General features: G+C 41.6%; 1 protein-coding gene across 1 annotated transcript; it reads left to right on the top strand.

Annotated features, from left to right (window-relative positions):
* The first annotated feature begins 3,442 nt into the window (after positions 1–3,442).
* On the top strand, positions 3,443–15,721 carry STMP1 (short transmembrane mitochondrial protein 1). Its single transcript, XM_054034232.1, has 3 exons — positions 3,443–3,548; positions 11,330–11,383; positions 15,258–15,721. The coding sequence occupies exons 1-3, from the start codon at positions 3,534–3,536 to the stop codon at positions 15,336–15,338; spliced, it is 150 nt and encodes a 49-aa protein (XP_053890207.1). The 5' UTR covers positions 3,443–3,533; the 3' UTR covers positions 15,339–15,721.
* The last annotated feature ends 2,630 nt before the right edge of the window (positions 15,722–18,351 follow it).

Raw genomic sequence — 18,351 nt, 5'->3', positions numbered from 1 at the left:
ATTCTTGAAAACTCCAACCTGAAGTTTTTCCTTTTTTGAAATTTTCATAAAAATTCTCAGTTTTATGGGTCCTTATGGCAAAAATCCCCAAAGCCACACATTTAAACTTCACACAGGTCTTTATTTTACACTAATGCCCCCTTTTTTTTTAAATAAAAAGAATTAACTAGCTTCCTTGCCATTTTGAAACTGTTTTATTTTTCATGGTGGGAATCTACAGATGGAGCAAGCTGGGGAAGTAATCCTTCCTGATCCTTGTGATGCCAAATCATAAGATTTTATTGTTTCTGTTGTAGAGTATAATTACACAAGTTATTCACCCCTTTTAAAAATCCACCTAGAGTACTTGACATTAGACTTCCTGTGAATGCCACAGACTAACGTGCTGCGTGAAATAACATTTCTTTTTTGTTTTAAAGTGTCTGCCACTGAATTTCATCAAATGACCCCACTTTGTGTGACCATGAGACGGAGGCCAAAACTGGAATAGTATATGCAGGAGAGACTGGTGTGGAGTAGATTGCAGGAACTTTGGGAGGGCTGGGAAGTGGAATAGTATAGAGTGCTGTGGAGCTAGAATAAGAGACATATGACCAGGTTTTCCCCTTCACAGCTTACTGTGTGCAACTCACCGATTCACATGGTCTCCAGTGGATAGCTGCTATTTTTCACAGAGTCTAACACAGAAGTGCTTTAGTCCTCCATCCAAGACACAGGTCTGCCCCATTTCTTCCAGGGTGGTAGAGTCTCAAAAATCAGGAAAAACCAGCTAGCAAGCTGCCACACTCACTCAGCTATAACCAGGCTTCTCTAGCATCAGGAAAAGCAAAGCTCTAGTCATCTCTAAACTAAGCTAGGTCTCCTCCTTTTAACTACTTCCACACCTGACATCTGGGGCCAATTGGATCCACAGGCTCTCATTAACCTTCTCCACGGTCCATTCTTAGCAGAGCGGTGTGGAGCAAGCTTATGCAATATTTGCCACATTATGGGTGGCGTTAGCCAGAGCTAGTAATCTCTTATGTTACTGCTAAGTTCCTCCACCAAAGAAAATACAGTAACAACATTTAATGGAACTGTGACACCATCAGACAAAAGCCAGGAAATTCAATGCTGAAGGTGGCAGCACTGTTGGCTTATGTCTCTGTCGCAAACCATCACATCACAGAAAAATATGTTTATTTGCACTTAATTCATTTGACAGGTGTGACAACTTCACAAATGTGCTATTAGGTATCCGAGAGTGCTTTCCAGCTGCCTGATTTTTACTCCTGGGGGAATTCTGCACCAATGTGCATGTGCAGAATTCATGTCCCGTGCAGATTTTTTTTTTCTCCACAGAAAATACATTCTGTTGGAGAGGTGCTGCAGTTACACCTTTTTCCCACTAGGGGCTACTGTGGCACCAGAACAGAGAGTAGCCAGCTCACTGGCAGAAGCAGCCAGCAGTGTTCCACAGACAGGCATGCCTGCAGGGCCAGGTTAGGAGGCACGGGATATGGGTGGGAGGGAACAGACGGACCAGGGTACATAGGGCTGCTGGGAGGTCACATAGACTGGGGTTCAGAAGGGCTAGTGGGGGGGACAGACTTGGGCAGGAGCTGAATGGGAATGGGGGTGCAGGGCCACATGGGGCTGGGGGAAGATGTGCCTGACTGAATGGGAAAGGCTAGGGGTCAGCCAGGGTCTGCATGGGGGAGGCTCCCCAACTCCCTAACAATCCCCTGCCCCCCAAAATCTCTGTTCCATACTTCTCCTACCCACACCCAACAAGCTTCCAGGATCACTCCCAGGCTGCTTCCAGCAATTACTTCCCTCTCCTGCAGCTCCTCTGTTACCCCTGATTCCCCCAAGACTTCGCACTGCTTCTGAGGGGTGCGGGAAATACGCTTCTGTATTATAGTTTAAATTAATTATTACTCAAAGTTCTGTATTAATATGCCTAGTAAGAAATGTTTGTCAAAACAACATTTCCTGAATCTTTTTTGTCTGTATTGTTATAGGCATACTTGATGACAGGCATTTTTAAATAAATTACCAAAATAATTGAAACTGGCATGATTTTCTTGTCCTGTGGCACCTTTAAGACTAACAGATGTATTGGAGCATAAGCTTTCGTGGTGAATATCCACTTTGTCAGACGCATGTAATGGAAATTTCCAGAGGCAGGTATAGATATGCAGGCAAGAATCAGTCTGGAACTAACACGGCTACCCTTCTGATACATGATTTTCTTGGGTTATTTTGACAAATAAAATATGCAGAATTTTGCAAAATTTTAAAATATTGTGCGCAGAATTCCCCCAGGAATAGATTTTGCATTCAGACTCCTATTTTTGATAGTTTGCTTCTGCTCTGTTATTTCTTTATTTAATTAATTCTCTTTTTCCATATGACTTCTTCCCTTTCATCTCAGCTAGTAAGCTTGTCTCCCTTTGGGTCTGTGCAAAGTTAAGGGAACCAACAACAAAAGGACTGCTAGGAAGAGGAAACAGCCAGAATGGTAAAACATCTGGAATTACTTCATTCACCCTCCCTACCAGAGGGCTTCGAATATTAATAATACTTAGCATTTATATTGCACATTACATAGTCATAGCACTCGACAGTAGAACCTCAACCACACAGCTGATTTGGAACCTATGCAATCAGGCAGCAGCAGAGACCACACCAAAAAAAAAAAACAAAAAAACACCCTACACCAAATACAGTACAGTACTAGGTACTTGACTAAAAAAAGTCAAGTTTAAAAAATTGACAAGGTAAGGAAACTACTTCTGTGCTTGTTTCATTTAAATTAAGATAGTTAAAAGCAGCATTTTTCTTCTGCATAGTAAAGTTTCAAAGCCATTTTAAGTCAGAGTTCAGTTGTAAACTTTTTAAAGAACAACCATAACATTGTGTTAGGAATATTTCAGAGTTACAGACAACCTCCATTCTCAAGGTACAGACATTACCTACAAGTCTTTGACTGTAATTTACCTTGCCCTAGCATAGAGACATGCATTCCTCACATCCATAACCTTCAGATATAAATTGATTGGTGTGTGGTGCTATGTTTTACACACACACACACACACGCTTCAAAGCATAATCTCTGTTTTAGATTTTGCAGAACTCCGAACTTTCAGCCTTATTCAGTGCAGGGTTGGGGATGTTTATGTCACTATGGGTCTAGTCAGTAGGAATATCAGACTGTGTGCTTGGGAGTGGAGGTGTTTGCTCGGTGGAGAAACACCATATCTACCACAAGGGGCTTCTGCACTGTGTATTTTCGGAAAGCAATCCTCACTACTCCACCATAGGGGAGTCCCACTCTGAGCCCAGGGTCACCTCTCCAGAGGCGGGGCTAGAGGGAGGGGAAAGAGGGCCGGGCGTGCAAGACCAGAAAGGATAGGATTGCTCAGGCATCCATCAAATCCCTAAACTAGTGAGACAGCAGCAGGGAGGATGGGACCCGGAAGAGAAGTTGCCGCTGGGGTGAGTTACTTCCCCGTCCGCCCCTGGGAGGAGAGAGGCAGCCCGGTTACACCATGTTTCAGTTTCTGGTAAGTGTCTGCAAAGCCCCTCCACGTGGAGCCTGTCCCGGCTTTGCGTTGGGAGGGAGGAAGGGATTGCTGCTGGGGGACCCGCTCCCCTTCTCTCCCGCCCAGCCCCCACGCAGGAGAAAGGCGTCTCTGACCCTGGAGAGAGAAGCAGACGCTACATCCCCCCCCCCCCATCCCCCTTCCCAGCTCTGTTCATCCAGCGATGGATACATTGGGCTCTGGAGCGAGTTACATGCTTTCAGCACCTCTGCGTGTGTGAGAGAGAGAGAGAGACTGGGAAGCCCCCTCCCGACTTGATACTGTGGTTTTCTGAAGGGATCCCAGATCTGGGGCACTGATGAACCTGGGATCTTGTTTTGCAACTGCTGCCCATTTAAGGGCTCGTCTGGACGAGGATGAAAGGCGCTTAAGGGTGAACTAACACGTTTTAAGCAACTTGAGTGCCGGTTGTATTTTGTTAACGTGCTAGCTGGGCAAGATGAAGCCGAGGCTACACCAGGGCCTGCTAACGTGGTAAAATACAACTAGCCCTGACATGCTCTAGGGTGGTGGTTGTATTTTGGTGATTGTATTTTCTAAAGTTGTTCATTAAAACGTTAACTGTGTGGTGGGTTTTTTTTTTTTAAAACACCTTTACCATAGTCTAGATATGCCCTTCATGATGCACCAGCTTTCAAGCCATGGAGATTGAATTGCTCAAGAACTTGAGCCTTAGGGTTATGATTTTGGATATGCCCCCACTGGATAGTTAATTCAAGTTATCTGCACTCAAGTTATGCCTCCAGAGCGAGAGTAGCCAAATGGCAGTATAACCCTTAAGTTGCTGTGTCCACACCAGCTGCACTCATTTGTCTGTGGTGCTAAGCTGTCTGGTTGCACATCCCAGGGTACTTAACTCTGCATTAAGCTGAGCTGAGCCTGTCTAGTTTCCTGCCAATTCATCCATCTGACTCTCAGCAGCTTGTCAGGTGGACTGCCTTAGAGCTGGATATGCCAGTACTTTCAGGGACCCTAGCTCCATTCCTTGACATCCCTTAAATATTATTCACTGTACCAAGAGGGGTTTTTCCTCATTAAAAGTTATGCACACATGCAAAAAGAATTATTATTTTAGGGCCAGATTGTGATGCCCTTTCACCCCAAGTAGTTCCTTTGAAATCAGTAGATCTAAGACCTTTATTCACACTGAATAGTATATCACAATCTAGCAGTTAATTATATGGCTAACACTTTATAACATACACAAGTGACTTAGCCTGAAAGTCCCATTTGCAAAAGTGACTTGCTGCACGTCTAACTGCAGTACAGAGGCACAGCTACAGTGCTGTAATGCCATAATGTGGATGCTTCGTATTTGTCCATTGATATAGTGTTAATCTGCCTCTCCCATAGCTAGGTCTATGGAATAATTTTTCTATCAACGTATCTGCGTATACAGTGAGGGGTTAGGTCAATCTACCTACATTACACAGGGTGTGTAATTTTTCACAGCCCTGCAAGTAGGTCAGTGGCTCTCAAACTTTTGTACTGGTGACCCCTTTCACATAGCAAGTCTCTGCGTGCGACCCCCCCTTATAAATTAAAAACACTTTTTATATATTTAACACCATTATAAATGCTGGAGGCAAAGCGGGGTTTGCGGTGAAGGTTGACAGCTTGCGACCCCCCCCATGTAATAACCTCGTGGCCCCCCTGAGGGGTCCTGACCCCCAGTTTGAGAACCCCTTAACTAGGTCAGTCTACTTTGGAACCTAAGGGCTAGTCTACCCTGAAAGTTACATTGGCATAACTACATTTCTCAAAGGTGTGAAAAATCCACACCCCTGAGATATGTAGGTAAGCCGACTTAACCCTGGTGTAGACAGCACTAGGGCTTCCATTGACCTAGCTACCACCTCCCCGGGAGGTAGATTACCTACAGTGATGGAAGAACCCCTCCAATTGCTGTAGTAAGTGTCCACACTGAAGTGCTACATCAACGCTGCTACAGGAGTGCAACTGCCCTGCTATAGCATTTTAAGTGTAGACATAGCCTAAGTCTTATTGAAAATCTATCAAACTAAGTCTACACTAGGAAATTAGGTTGGTATAACTGTCACTTGGGTATGAATCGATGGCTCCTTCCCTTATGGGTGGGAGGCCTATAGCAATGGGTGGGCCCATCCCTGCCCATCCCCAGTGCCTCAGCCATCCCCAGTGTCTCAGTAGGCCAGGGGTATGAAAAATCCATACACCTGACCAGTTAAACTGATGTAACCCCCGGTATAGATAGCACTAGGTGGATGGGAGAATTCTCCCATCCACCATCTACCTCTTGGGGAGGTGGGGGACCTGCACCAACAGGAGAACCCCTCCCATTAGCATAGAGGCTTATGTGTAGACCTACTTTTCGGCACTTTTTAAAAAAAATTTACTCTTGTCTAGTTTTCCCTCTTGCAAGATCAGGCTGTGCTCGTTGTGTATCACAGAGTAATGAGGGACTTTAAGTTCACACACTAGACAGAATATAAAAACTTTTCCCATCCATTTATTAGTGGAATAACATAAATGCTATCATGAATGAAATGAACCAGCTAAGTGAGTTTTAAACAGACCCCTGGATTTCCCCCCTCTCCCTCCAGTATTGCGTTCATAGAGTAAAACATAAAAACAAAAAGGGCCCTACGTTTTAAGAGTGACTCACTGTGTGACCTTGGACAAGTTACATCTTCTGTGTAACACAACTGTGGACTTTGCAGTCGAGGGATATGATTAGACAAAGCAGAAGCTGCATTTAAGCCTCTTGTGAAAGAGTAAACTCAATTAAAGTAATGGAAAAAGGTTTCAATTCTTCTCCTACAGTTGTAGCTATAATATGACAGTGATGGTTTATCAGTTGATGTCCCATCTAAAATATTTGCATTCCAAAGAAATATATAAATTTTTAGGCCAGGCCTGTTAAGACCCTGCAAATGTACTCTGAATATGTAGCATACCATGTGTGTAAATAACTGGGGGAATTAGCCACCCCCATGTTTCTTCCCCCCCAAAAGCAGGAAAGAATGAGTTTGGAACAGAAGCTCATTTATCTCACTTTATTAAAAGTGGACAAATTTAGACAAGGTACAAAATGACTCAAAGTAATATTCAACAGCTATTATTTAACTCTAGCCCCCTCAAATAAAAAAAAAGTTGTCTACACCCCCATCATACATTGAATATACTGTTGCCTTACTAATTTTGGTTACATTCTCTTTTGGTTCACCATCTATATAGCTACAATATACAGCTTCCTTTATTCTTAGCCCCTTTTTTTCTTCAAATCACTCCAGATGTATTCTGTTGGATGCCAGTCAGGTGACTGTACAGGTGAAAGCGCCCAATGCTTTAACGCTTTCTCTAAGACAGTCTTTCCCAAACTTGGGACGCCGCTTGTGCAGGGAAAGCTTCTGGCGAGCAGGCCGGTTTGTGTTCCTGTCACGTCTGCTGGTCCGGGCGATCGCGACTCCCACTGTCTGCGGTTCGCTGCTCCAGGCCAATGGGAGCTGCGGGAAGTGGCGGCCAGTACGTCCCTTGGCCCGTGCCACTTCCTGCAGCTCCCATTGGCCTGGAGCAGTGAACCGCGGCCAGTGGGAGCCGCGATCAGCCGGACCTGCGGACGTGGCAGGTAAACAAACTGGCCCGGCCCACCAGGGGCTTTCCCTACACAAGTGGCGTCCCAAGTTTGGGAAACACTGCTCTAAGAAAATGTATGCATGCTTGATGTGTACTTTAATTCAGCGGTTTTCAATCTTTTTTTTTCATTGTGGACTCTTAAAAATGTTCGAATGGAGGTGCAGATCCCTTTGGAAATCTTAAACATACTCTGTGGTCTCCCATTGAAAACCACTGCTTTAATTCATTGTCCTTTTTGAAAAACAGGTACTTTTGCTCCCTATAGGAAGACTCAGTTTTAATATCTTTTCATATATTGCACTCGCTTTTATGCTAATAATGAAACACAGGTTACCAATACTTTCATAAGACAAAGCCCATGCAAGTGAAATAATATTCTTTTTGGACTGCTGCTGCTTTTGTATAGTGCCAATGCATCTTAAAAAGAGTTGCACATGGGGCTGACACCTCCAGTGCATTCATTGGCTCACCGCTACAGTAAAACAAATCCAACCTTTGTATCAGAGTGATATATGTTAAATTGTGTGATAAAATACAAATTTTGTCCCAAAAAAATTCAGCTGTCTCAAAGCTGTTTTAAGCATATTTTAATCATATTGCCCCTCCGGTCTGGTATGGGTATTGTTGTTGTATTCTGTCTTTTGTTTCCCCCCCCCACACACACACACCCACACTCTCCATTCAAGTTTTCATCTTGGTAAGTCTCCCACTTTGATTTGACAATGCACTGCCTGTTCTGTTGCATTGGCTGCAGTTCATTTAAAGCTTCTGGCTTATTTTTCCCTGAGCCCAGCCCTGCTCTGACCTTCTGCAAATATGATAAGCTGTTCCTGAGGTCAGAGTTAAACTCTTTGCCCACAGTCAAATGATACTTTCCCCCCTCATTCCCAGTCCTAAGGTATGTGTTAATTAATGCAGCTGTTTGCCTCATTGACTAGCTGAACATTCTTTAAACTTTTAGTCTTTTTTCTTTTTCTACATGTGTCTGAAAACTCTGGCAGATGCTAAAGCCAGATGCCCAACTATATGATTTATTTACAATTCTAATTAAATCCTTAATTGATGCTAATGCCTTTAATACCTGGCACTTATTAAAAGTAAATAACACAGAGAAAACAACAGGGTGCATGTCAGTAACAAAGCACAGCAGCATTTCTCATTTCTCCTTATAGGTGCTGCTGACCTAATTTAGAGATATTGTGGATTTTTAGCTACCGGTATGTTCAGCCTTGGTGCCAATAAGTCCCAGTAATACATTGCATATTTATTAGAAAATCAGGACTTTGGGGTCTCTTTAATGTTGTTTTTTTTTTAAGTTAGCTGGCTATTTCAAATTCCAGTCTCTGTTGATAATGCCAGCAGAGAGCCTCTTCTAAATCACTTTAGCTCTTGGGTGTTTATTAAAAAATAAGCCTCCATATCCTACCCCTAGTCCAACACAAGATTTATAAAAAATTGTAAATGCATACACATTTCTTCAGAATGGACTCATTTGTATCTGTTTGTTCCAGTGAAAACAGTGGGTAATAGGACTAATACTCTCAGCAGATTTTGGAGTCATAATGTTTCTGAACTCAACTGCTACTTGAAGTCCTTGTGTTGCAAATGTCTGATTAAAAATCAGTTTTAATTAAGACTTTCTGATTAGTGCCTGAAAGCTGGTGAAGGGAAAAGAGGAAGGGCATATTAATTCTGGGTTCCCTCCTCTCCTTTCCTGTGCATGGAAAGGGTGTTTGTCTCTCCTTCACCCTAGCTGGAGCTGCAGCAGGGAGATAAAGGGATAATCTTACAAACTTTATATCTTTTGCTTTTCAGAGTTAAGTAATTGCTTATTTTACATTTAACGTGTATCTTAGCGTGTTGGGTGACTGTTGGAAGCCCCTCATTAGTTCTTACTGTCCTTAATTGGCATGTAACCTTTAATTGGCAGCATTTTTAGTTGTCAAAAGTGATGAAGATTAAACAGTGAGACTCCCCCTCTTCATGAAGTGGCATCTCTTAAACCCTGTATAACTGATGAAATAGCACATCAGTCTCGACTGGTCTTGCATGGAGTGTTTGGAGCTCTGACTTCAACTAATGGGATACAAGTTGTTTATGTTCTTGGGTTTGACATAGGTGTTAAGATATTTGCAATACAAAATAAGACATTGCATGGTATAGTATTGGTCCCAGCTTTGGACATTATTTTAGGTTAAGAGCAGGAGAATGAAGGTGTTTTTGTCCTTTCTAGGAGAAAAAAAATCAAGAGACCTTTCTTAGTAAAACTATTTTATAAGGAATAGACTGAAAGGTTCGTGCCAGTGACTAGTAATATAAGCCAATCTTTGCAAAGAGTCCTGAAATTCTCAGCTGAGAGTCTGCTTGCCTTTTGGGTGAATTCATGGACACTGCCAAGATATAGGAAAGGCCCTTCTGCTGGATTGACTTTCAGCATTAAAAGGAATCTTAAATCCTGCTTATCTCAGTGCAGCATGCATTAATAATATACCATGCAAAAAACGTCATTAATTTACAGTTAAGTTTGTGATAATAAAATACAGCTTTTATACCAAACACACAAAAAGAACACTACATTTTTATACAAAAGCCAAGAAGCCCTAAGCTCTAAAAATGGAGTAAACAAATAATATAAATAAATGTTCCATTTCTCTTACAGTTCCATCATTTCGTTAATGATGGCATCAGCATGTGAAAATGTGCAACCAGTTCTATTAATGGCCATAGCTTTCTGACAAGAACATGTTTTGGGGGTTTTTTTACCAGTGACTGGTGCTGTGTTTCTGCTATTGGAAGAGTGAGTTATGTTATGTTCTACTTTGTGCAGTGAATACAATTTCTAGCTAGGTTTTGAGTTCAAAATCATTACTGTTGATGATGATTAAAAAAAAATAGCACACAGATTTTCAGAGATGAGGCCAAATTTGCAGTATTGATAGAAAAATCTTACTAGCATTTGTACATCAAGCAAGCTTCATCTGAAATTTAATAAGGGCCTGAGTTTTACTTGGAGTTGCTGGATGCTAAGCACTTTGGAAAATCTGGATGTATATTTCTGAGGAAACAAAGGGTTTTTTTTTTTTTTTTTCTCTCCGGTGTGATTGAGACCTGAGTTTCTCCTCAGCCTGCGAGTGAAAGGAGCTATGCACTCCATTTCCCTCTTACTCTTCCTTTAAAACTCATAGACTGAAGTGACCATTTCTTTAGCACCCAGCAACTCTCATCCCAAGCCTGGGACCTAAATTTACATTCTGTACAAAGTAGCATAACTAGGCCAGCCCAGGAATCTACTGATGCACTGTTTCCTTACAATCTCCTTAGCCCATATATTTTATACCCACTTAATTTGTCCTGTGATTTCCCCATCCCTCCCCCATTTCCCTCCCCCGCACCTATCAGGCTTAGTATTTGTATTGTGGTAGCTCCTGTGAGCCTCAGTCATAGAGCAGGACCCTCCTTGTGCTAAGAGATGTACAAGTATTGAACAAAAAGACTTTTTTCCTGTGCCATTATATTTAATGGACTTACTATGATTTATATGGTAATGGGTATGCAAGGAACTTTACAGAACAAAGGACCAATCTCTGCACCAAAGATTTCTTGGAATTGTAAGCGAACAGTGATCAAGAGAAGTCTCATTCTGGTGGTGGTGGTGTTTTTATGGGAGTCGGGGTATAAATAGGTACATTGTTGAAGGAAGAGAAAGCTTCGGGGAGAGTAGTAAAAAAACAACTGAGTAGAGCTGGTTGAAACTTTTTGCATGAAAAAACTTTACTGAAATATTATTTTAAATTTTCGGGGGGGGGGGGGGTGTTGCAAATTTTTCTGGGTTTTAAACCAATGTTTTTACCAAAATCTTTTTGAAATAATTAGAATTTTTTTCCCCACCCAAACCACCTGCATTCTCTTAATGAAAACAAGATTTCAGAAAATGATTTGGGAAAAAATCTCCATTTTGAATCCTGTGAAATGGAAACCATTTAAAAAACGTTCATGATTTCCCTGCCACCACCATTTTTTCAACCTCCTCTACTGCCAAGTGTTCATACATTCTGTGCAAGTGAGGGGGAAATGTTAAACTCCTTTTCATTTATTATCTGTCTTTTTTTCTTTCTTTTCCTCTTAAGCTTGGTTTTGCTCTCGGCAATGTGGTTGGGATGTATCTGGCTCAGAATTATGATGTAAGTATTATTATTTATTAAAGTAGTAGTAGTATTTTGCAGGAGTGGCCATACCTGTTTTACTGGCCAGGATGGAAAATACTTTGACTGCCCCTTCCCCAAGCAGCTGAGCTCAAACAAATAAACAAACAAAAAAAGCTGGCCAATCAGAGGAGAGGAAAAAAAAAAGCTGGCCAATAAGCAGAGCAAAAATGACCAGCAATAAAGCAGAATTGGAATAAAGCAAAAAACAAAACCACATCCACATGGCACAATGGTATGTCACCCCATGGAAGTGGGCAACCAGCTTGCCCACACTTAGAACTGGCCCTAATTTATTTGTATTACAGTAATGCTTGGAGGTCCCAGCTGAGATCAGGGCCCCATTATGCAAGTGTTGCACAAACACATATTAAGATACAGTCTCCCTCCCGAAGAGGAGCTTATAGTCTAAACAGACAAAGCAGGGGAAAACGGGGGCCCAGAAAAGTGAAAAGACCTGCTCAAGATCACACAGCTGGTCAGTGGTAGAGCAAGGATTAGAATCAGCTCTCCTAATTTCTAGTTTAGTGCCCTGTCCTGTAGGATACACTAGCTGCCACCCAGTTCTATTTGTTCACGTATGAAAGTTTTATAGCGACTTGTATTTCTCTCTCCTATGGATGATGAAAGTGGAATTGTCAGGAGTGTTTGGAAGGGCTCAACCTATTGAGTTCTGCTTGGAATCTTATGTAGACCTGAACTCTTCCTTATCTCCTTGGATTGAGGTTTTCTGAATATGAATTAAGGGGAGATTTTTGTCTTCCAAGAATTTGGAGCAGAAGCCTTGGGGCTGAGCCTCCAAACTTCGGTAGTATCAGTGCAGGTTTGAGGACTTAGTAGATTTAAAATTAAAAACCTACTAGCCAATTAGAAATCATCTATTTAAAACATTCCTTACCTGTGCTACTAATGCTACCTCAAAATTAAAAGAATTGAAGAGTGAGCTCCACAAAGATATTTAGGTTCCTAATCCCCAGACTTAGGCACCTAAGTCCTAGTATTGGCTCCATTACGATGCACAAAACTCCCTCTGAACTCTGTAGACATCTAAACTCTCATTGTGCCTAAGGAATGTTTTACTGCAAAATCTTAGGAGCTTGCATTTCTGCCTCTGAACATATTCGCTGACAGGTGCCTGTACACCTAGGACTCATCTCTTGCCTAAGCCCCAGAGTGATTCACAAATCAGAGGACATCTAACTCACCTGAGGGGCCAGATCTGGTAGCAGTGCTCAGAGCCTGCCTACCAGATTGGGTCCCATTCAAAATTCAGTTGAAGGAGGAGTGATTAGAGCTCTCAGTTGGGATGTGGGAGACCCAGGTTTGTTTTCCCCATCTGCCAAAGGGGGGAAAGGATTTTAACAGAGGTCTCTCACCTCTCAGGAGAGTGCCCTAATCACTGGTTTATGGGATCTTCTGATGTGGGGCTACCTCCATCTCTCCTGTTCTACTCTGGCTAATTACATAAGCAGTCATTTTTTATTATTATTCTTTATCCACCACAAACACTTCCTCTGACCATTTTAGGTGCCTGCCTTACTCCGCACAACTCATTCCCTCAAGAAACAGGTTAGGCATCTAAGACAACTGACTTCAGGCAGTGGGTTTCCATTCCTGGATTGCTAAGTAGAAATTGCCTCCCTGCAGCCTGGTCTTAGGTGCTTATCTCTGAGAAGGGTCAGGATTAGCACATGCCCCCACTCCTTGTGAGCATCTCCCATTGGCTGGCTTAGGTGACTCCCTACCTGGTGTGCTGTTTCTATTGTTTGTTTTTAAATCAGGTATATCTACATATGTTAAATTTCCCTATCTCATAGAACTGGAAGGGACCCCAAAAGGTCATTGAGTCCAGCTCCCTCCTTCACTAGCAGGACCAAGTACTGATTTTTGCCCCATATCCCTAAATGGCCCCCTCAAGGATCGAGCTCACAACCCTGGGTTTAGCAGGCCAATGCTTGAACCACTGAGCGCTCTCTCCCCCCATTAATTTTCTTAAGCTAGGTTTTGTTAAAGCTTGTTTTTACAAAACCTATACCATAGTTTAGACCTAAATTCACCTGAGTGTATGTTGCATATATAATTAATGAAAGCATGAAGTATACTCATTTTTGTACAGTACAACTGAAGTATCACCACAAGAGGGCTACTTCTGCTTTTAATTCAGAGGAAGTTCTCCCCTGGTGATGTAAAACTAATTTGCCAGCATGAACCAAGTATTTGATTGTTACAGTATCTAAGATGATTTTCCACATGGTTAATCATAAAAGCCCCAATTATACAAACAGAGTGATTAAATTAAAAGTTAGTGTTTTTTCTCTGCAAGAGTGTGTTTGGCATGTGTATAAAACTTCTTTAGACAGGGAGCTCTTTTAGAAATAGGCCCAAGAGTAAATTAAACAAGGATTTTTTTTTTTTTTTAAGTACTATCATCCCTGCAGATGCTGCTAGGGAATGTAAGGTTAATTCAGTGTGTAACTTTTCATAACAAAATTCAAAAGCTTCAACATTCTGCTCTTTCACATGTTGTCCCCAATCCTACAAATGCTTATGCATGTGAGTAGCCCTATTGACATCAGTGAGACTACATACTTGCTTAAACTGAAGTATATGTATAGGGTGACAAGACAGCAAGTGTGAAAAATTGGGACAGGGGGCGTGGGGTAATAGGTGCCTATATCAGGCAAAGCTTCAAATACCGGGATTGTCCCTATAAAATCAGGACATCTGGTCACCCTAAATATGTATAAATATATGTAGTTTTGGGGTTTTAGTTTCAGTTTCACAAAATTGGTCCAATTTCCTCCCACCCTACCGCCCCCTGCAAAAATACTTCTGACATTTCCCATATGGCTAACCTGACCACTCAAGTCATGAGTCGAGCCCCCAAAAATCATGACTAAAAATACCTTTTGGGTTATGTTTTATTTGCCTTTGGTGTTTGATGGTTTACGTCCCAGTTGGGTCTCATCAAGCAGTTCTCCACAACCACGAGAGCTAGAATCTTCGTACAAATGCTGAGATTCTCATTTAATCCGTTAACTTGAGGCGCTGTGGCTTTGAGGGAAAAATAAAACAAATTTTGCATGATTGCCACTAAAATAAAGAATTTGCAGCATGGCATTTGCCATTATCAGTCAAAAATTTTGACTGGTTCATTTTCAGTCTAAAATGCTTCTATTTTTAAGGGGAGTCTGCTGGAGTTTCGCAATTCAACTTGATCTTTAGAACAAAATCTTCATTTTTTTCTTTAAAATGTGCTATTTCAAAAGGTTGCAGATTTCAGTGCAAAAATTGACAGACCTGTCTAGGGCTAAAAAAATAGAGCAGAATAAATACTTTTGACATCCTGCAAAAAAATATTTTCCTCCTTTTGCACAGCTCTCCTTCTAGGTTTTAATTAAGACTAAAAGGAGCCAATGTGTTTATTTACTCTGACTTCCTACATTACTCAGACCACAGAAATTCTCATTACACTTTGTTGGTATTTTCAGAAGAATGTGTTAATAATATTGAGTTGGTGTTTTCTGCGGCCTACGCTGTGGCAGTTCATTTTCTTCCAGCGAGGTAGGCAGGCTGGTCCTCTAAATGTCCTATTTACTCCTTTATATGTCCATCCTCCTTTCCCATTCCCAGCAACAACAAAGATTACCCCAAATTAGCTCTAACTCTCCTTCCATACAAAAAGATCTGGATGAGACTCCATCTGGGGCACATCTGTCCAGGGTAGTCCTGTGGAGTGGGTCGTAGGAGCAAGCTCTTTGTTGTTAGCGTTAAATTTTATATAAAGTTTTTCTCGCATTCCCTAATTAGTCAACTAAACAGCTGATGATGTCTAACTTTTTTTTTATTAAAGATTCCTGACCTTGCAAAGAAACTGGAAGATATTAAAAGAGATGTGGAAGCTAAGAAGAAACCTCCCAGTGACAAATCCTAAGTCACTGATGTTGACCGGATCATCTCCACACAAATTTCAAGGATGTAATTCCCGTTCAAGCTACCAATTCCAAGTAGAAGTGGGGCTTTTGGGGATTTCCTCCACTTCCAGTCTCCCAGAACCTGGCTGTCCTTGAGCTGAAGTGCAATCATGAATGTGCGGTGAGACCTAACATCAGGAGTTTCAGGAAAACTGATTCTGAGCTGATGTGATTGGAAAAGAAAGTTTGGATTTTCTTGCTGTTACATAATATTTTATAATCAATTTTTATATGGCTCAGCTGGAGATCACTGCAAATCCTACAATTATCCCTACCTGATGCTTTCTAATATTAATTCTTAAGACGCCTCAAAAGAAATTAAAACAAATGTATCCGGAAGTCACTTCTGAAGACTTTTTATTCTGAGTTATATTACGTCATTGTCCTTTCTTTAATCCTCCTGTATGAGACTGAATCATGGATAATTTCAGTCCCTGTGCTGGAGATGGAATGAGAGCTTTCTGAGTGTCCCGTGAATTTACATGATTAGTTGTCTGTTTCCACTGTTGTATATTATCTTGTTTTTGGCCGTGTTTTTCTTTGCACAAAGTGAGCGAAAACATGATTGACTCAAAAGACTACCAGCTTCAACCTACATTTTACCTTCACTGGTTTTTCTTTCTCTGCTCTGTTCCATTGCTTCACCCCATTTCATTTTCACTCCTTTCCCCTCCCCTTGGTCATTTTGGGAGACATACCTTAGGCTGGGGATGATGAATCAGCAATTGACTCAAATTCACTTAGCCATCTTCTAAAGATGGTTAAACGTACAGCCCTTTTGCATCCTCTCCTTACTGCCCTGAACAGGGCTCTTCCCCAGATGAAGTATTAGCACATTGAATGTACTATTTGACACACCCTACCAGTCCCTCAACCCCCTGCATTGCCTTCAGACCTTTTCTTTTGCAATTGGACAGTAATTTTAGTATGTATACAGGTTCATCTTACCACCTCACTGAGCATGCTCTGGCACTACTTAGCCTAGCGTGTTCCCCTTTACCTCCCTCAACCACAATATATTAAATGGAAATGCAACCCTTTAGTATGAGGCATTGATCCATGATGTTACAAGTACTACACCCTTTGGCCTGAACTGTAAATGAGACACATCCTGTCAGGCAAAAAGAGATGTAAGTTTATTAGTTAACTAATTAGTTTACTGTTCTCCATTAAAAAAGCACCCATCCTTTGCATTTCCCTTTGCATGCATGGTTTTTAGAAGTACATGTATAAATAAACAGACCCATCAGGTACCCCTGGTCAGTAACCCTGCAGCAACAACTATAACAAGAATTAATTAACTTCACAACACCTGTGTAAGATGAGGGGGTGGAATTATCCCCATTTTACAGGTGGCAAACTGAGGCAGAGAGAGAGAGTAAAGCTACAATTGTCAGAGGTTCCCCTAAGTTTGGGCAGCCAACTTGACACACACGGCTGGATTTTTCAGAGTATTTAGCATGTTATAGCACTGTATATGTTCAAAACACAACTCCATTTGACTCTAGTTGCAGTTGGAGTGCTCAATACTTCTGCAAACTGGGCCCCAGTGTTTCAGGTTGGGCACCCAGTATATGTGGAACATACAATCAGTGACCTATAATTAAAAGTTTGATTCAAGTAACTTGCTCAGCATCACACAGGAACCCCAGGGCATAGGCAAGGATAGCATCCAGTTTTCTAGGGCAGCATTCACCTAAAACCATCCTTTATTTTCCTGCAATTCCCTGTCTCAGTCACTATGCATCTTCCAACTATTGCAACAAATGAGAGAGGGTTTTTGTGAATAGCCACCTTCACTACAGAGCCCTTGTTCCTTAGCACCTCTATACCCTCCAGTCGCCTCCCACTGCTATCCACCTCAACAGCTCCTGTACCCCTCAACCTTTCCCCACCATCCTTCAGGTTCTGCAACTGCCTTTTCTCCACCTGGCCCACTTTCCTCCCCCCCGCATTCAAATCAGGGTGCTTTTCTCCTGTTCCACAGTGCCAGCAGGAGGAGCACAGAGAACAGGAGGAACAATTGCAGGGAAATTCCTGCTCAGCCTTGAATCCTGGGGCTGGAGCATGCTCAGAGCAGTCAGAAACTTACGAGCATTTAACTGCCAAACTTATTCATCTGAGACTTTAGAGGCTTATAACTTAATCAAATTTGTGCACATTTTTACAGGAATGGCAAAAGGCACAACCCTGAACCAAAGGCCACCTCCCTGACCAATTTCAAATCCAGGCTCCAAAAAACAGGGGTTCTACAGTTTCTCAACCAAATAGTTGTGCGTATTTTTTATTTTTTTTAAACGTGGGCAAAATTTATTTCCTTCTAATCTCATTCTTGGAAATGGCCAGGCCATTTTAGCTGAAATTTTCCAGAAAAGTTGAGACGGAGTCAAACACCTGGCATGGAAAATTTCAGATTGAAGAATTAAAGTTTGGCAAGGTTATAAATGACTGAAAACAGGATCTTATCGTGCAACCCTAGTAACAGATGGCACCATTCCCATCTATAAGAATAAACAAAGTTTATATTAGACATTCCTACCAGCCATTTAAAATGATAACACTGTTTGCTGGTGATTACCAGTAAGCATCATGGTAGTAGTGGGTCTTGAGAAGGAGAAATCGCATCAATGTTGATGGGAATTCCCTAGGAAAACACAGCTATGCCAAACCACTATTGAGCACAGACCATTCTTTGAGAGAGACTCACACTGGGTAATCCAAAATCTATTCAAGTCAATCTTGCACTCTGTACTCATGCACTTTTCTCCTGAGTAATGAGTATAGAACTGGACCCATGCTGCCTAATTTTTTTAAAAGCCCCTTTTGCAAATGTGATGAATTTGGTAATAAACAATCTGAGGGAAGTTATTTTTTTTCCTTCAGAACTTTAGAGCCAAAATTTTGACATACTGTACTTAAAACCACTCAGATTTCTTCAGGTACCACCTATAATTATTTGAACACTTATTGTGA

The sequence above is a fragment of the Malaclemys terrapin genome, chromosome 1 (assembly GCF_027887155.1).
Source record: "Malaclemys terrapin pileata isolate rMalTer1 chromosome 1, rMalTer1.hap1, whole genome shotgun sequence".
NCBI classification, from domain to species: domain Eukaryota; kingdom Metazoa; phylum Chordata; order Testudines; family Emydidae; genus Malaclemys; species Malaclemys terrapin.
Note: the sequence above shows the minus strand (reverse complement) of the source record. Positions and strands in the feature narration are given on the sequence as shown.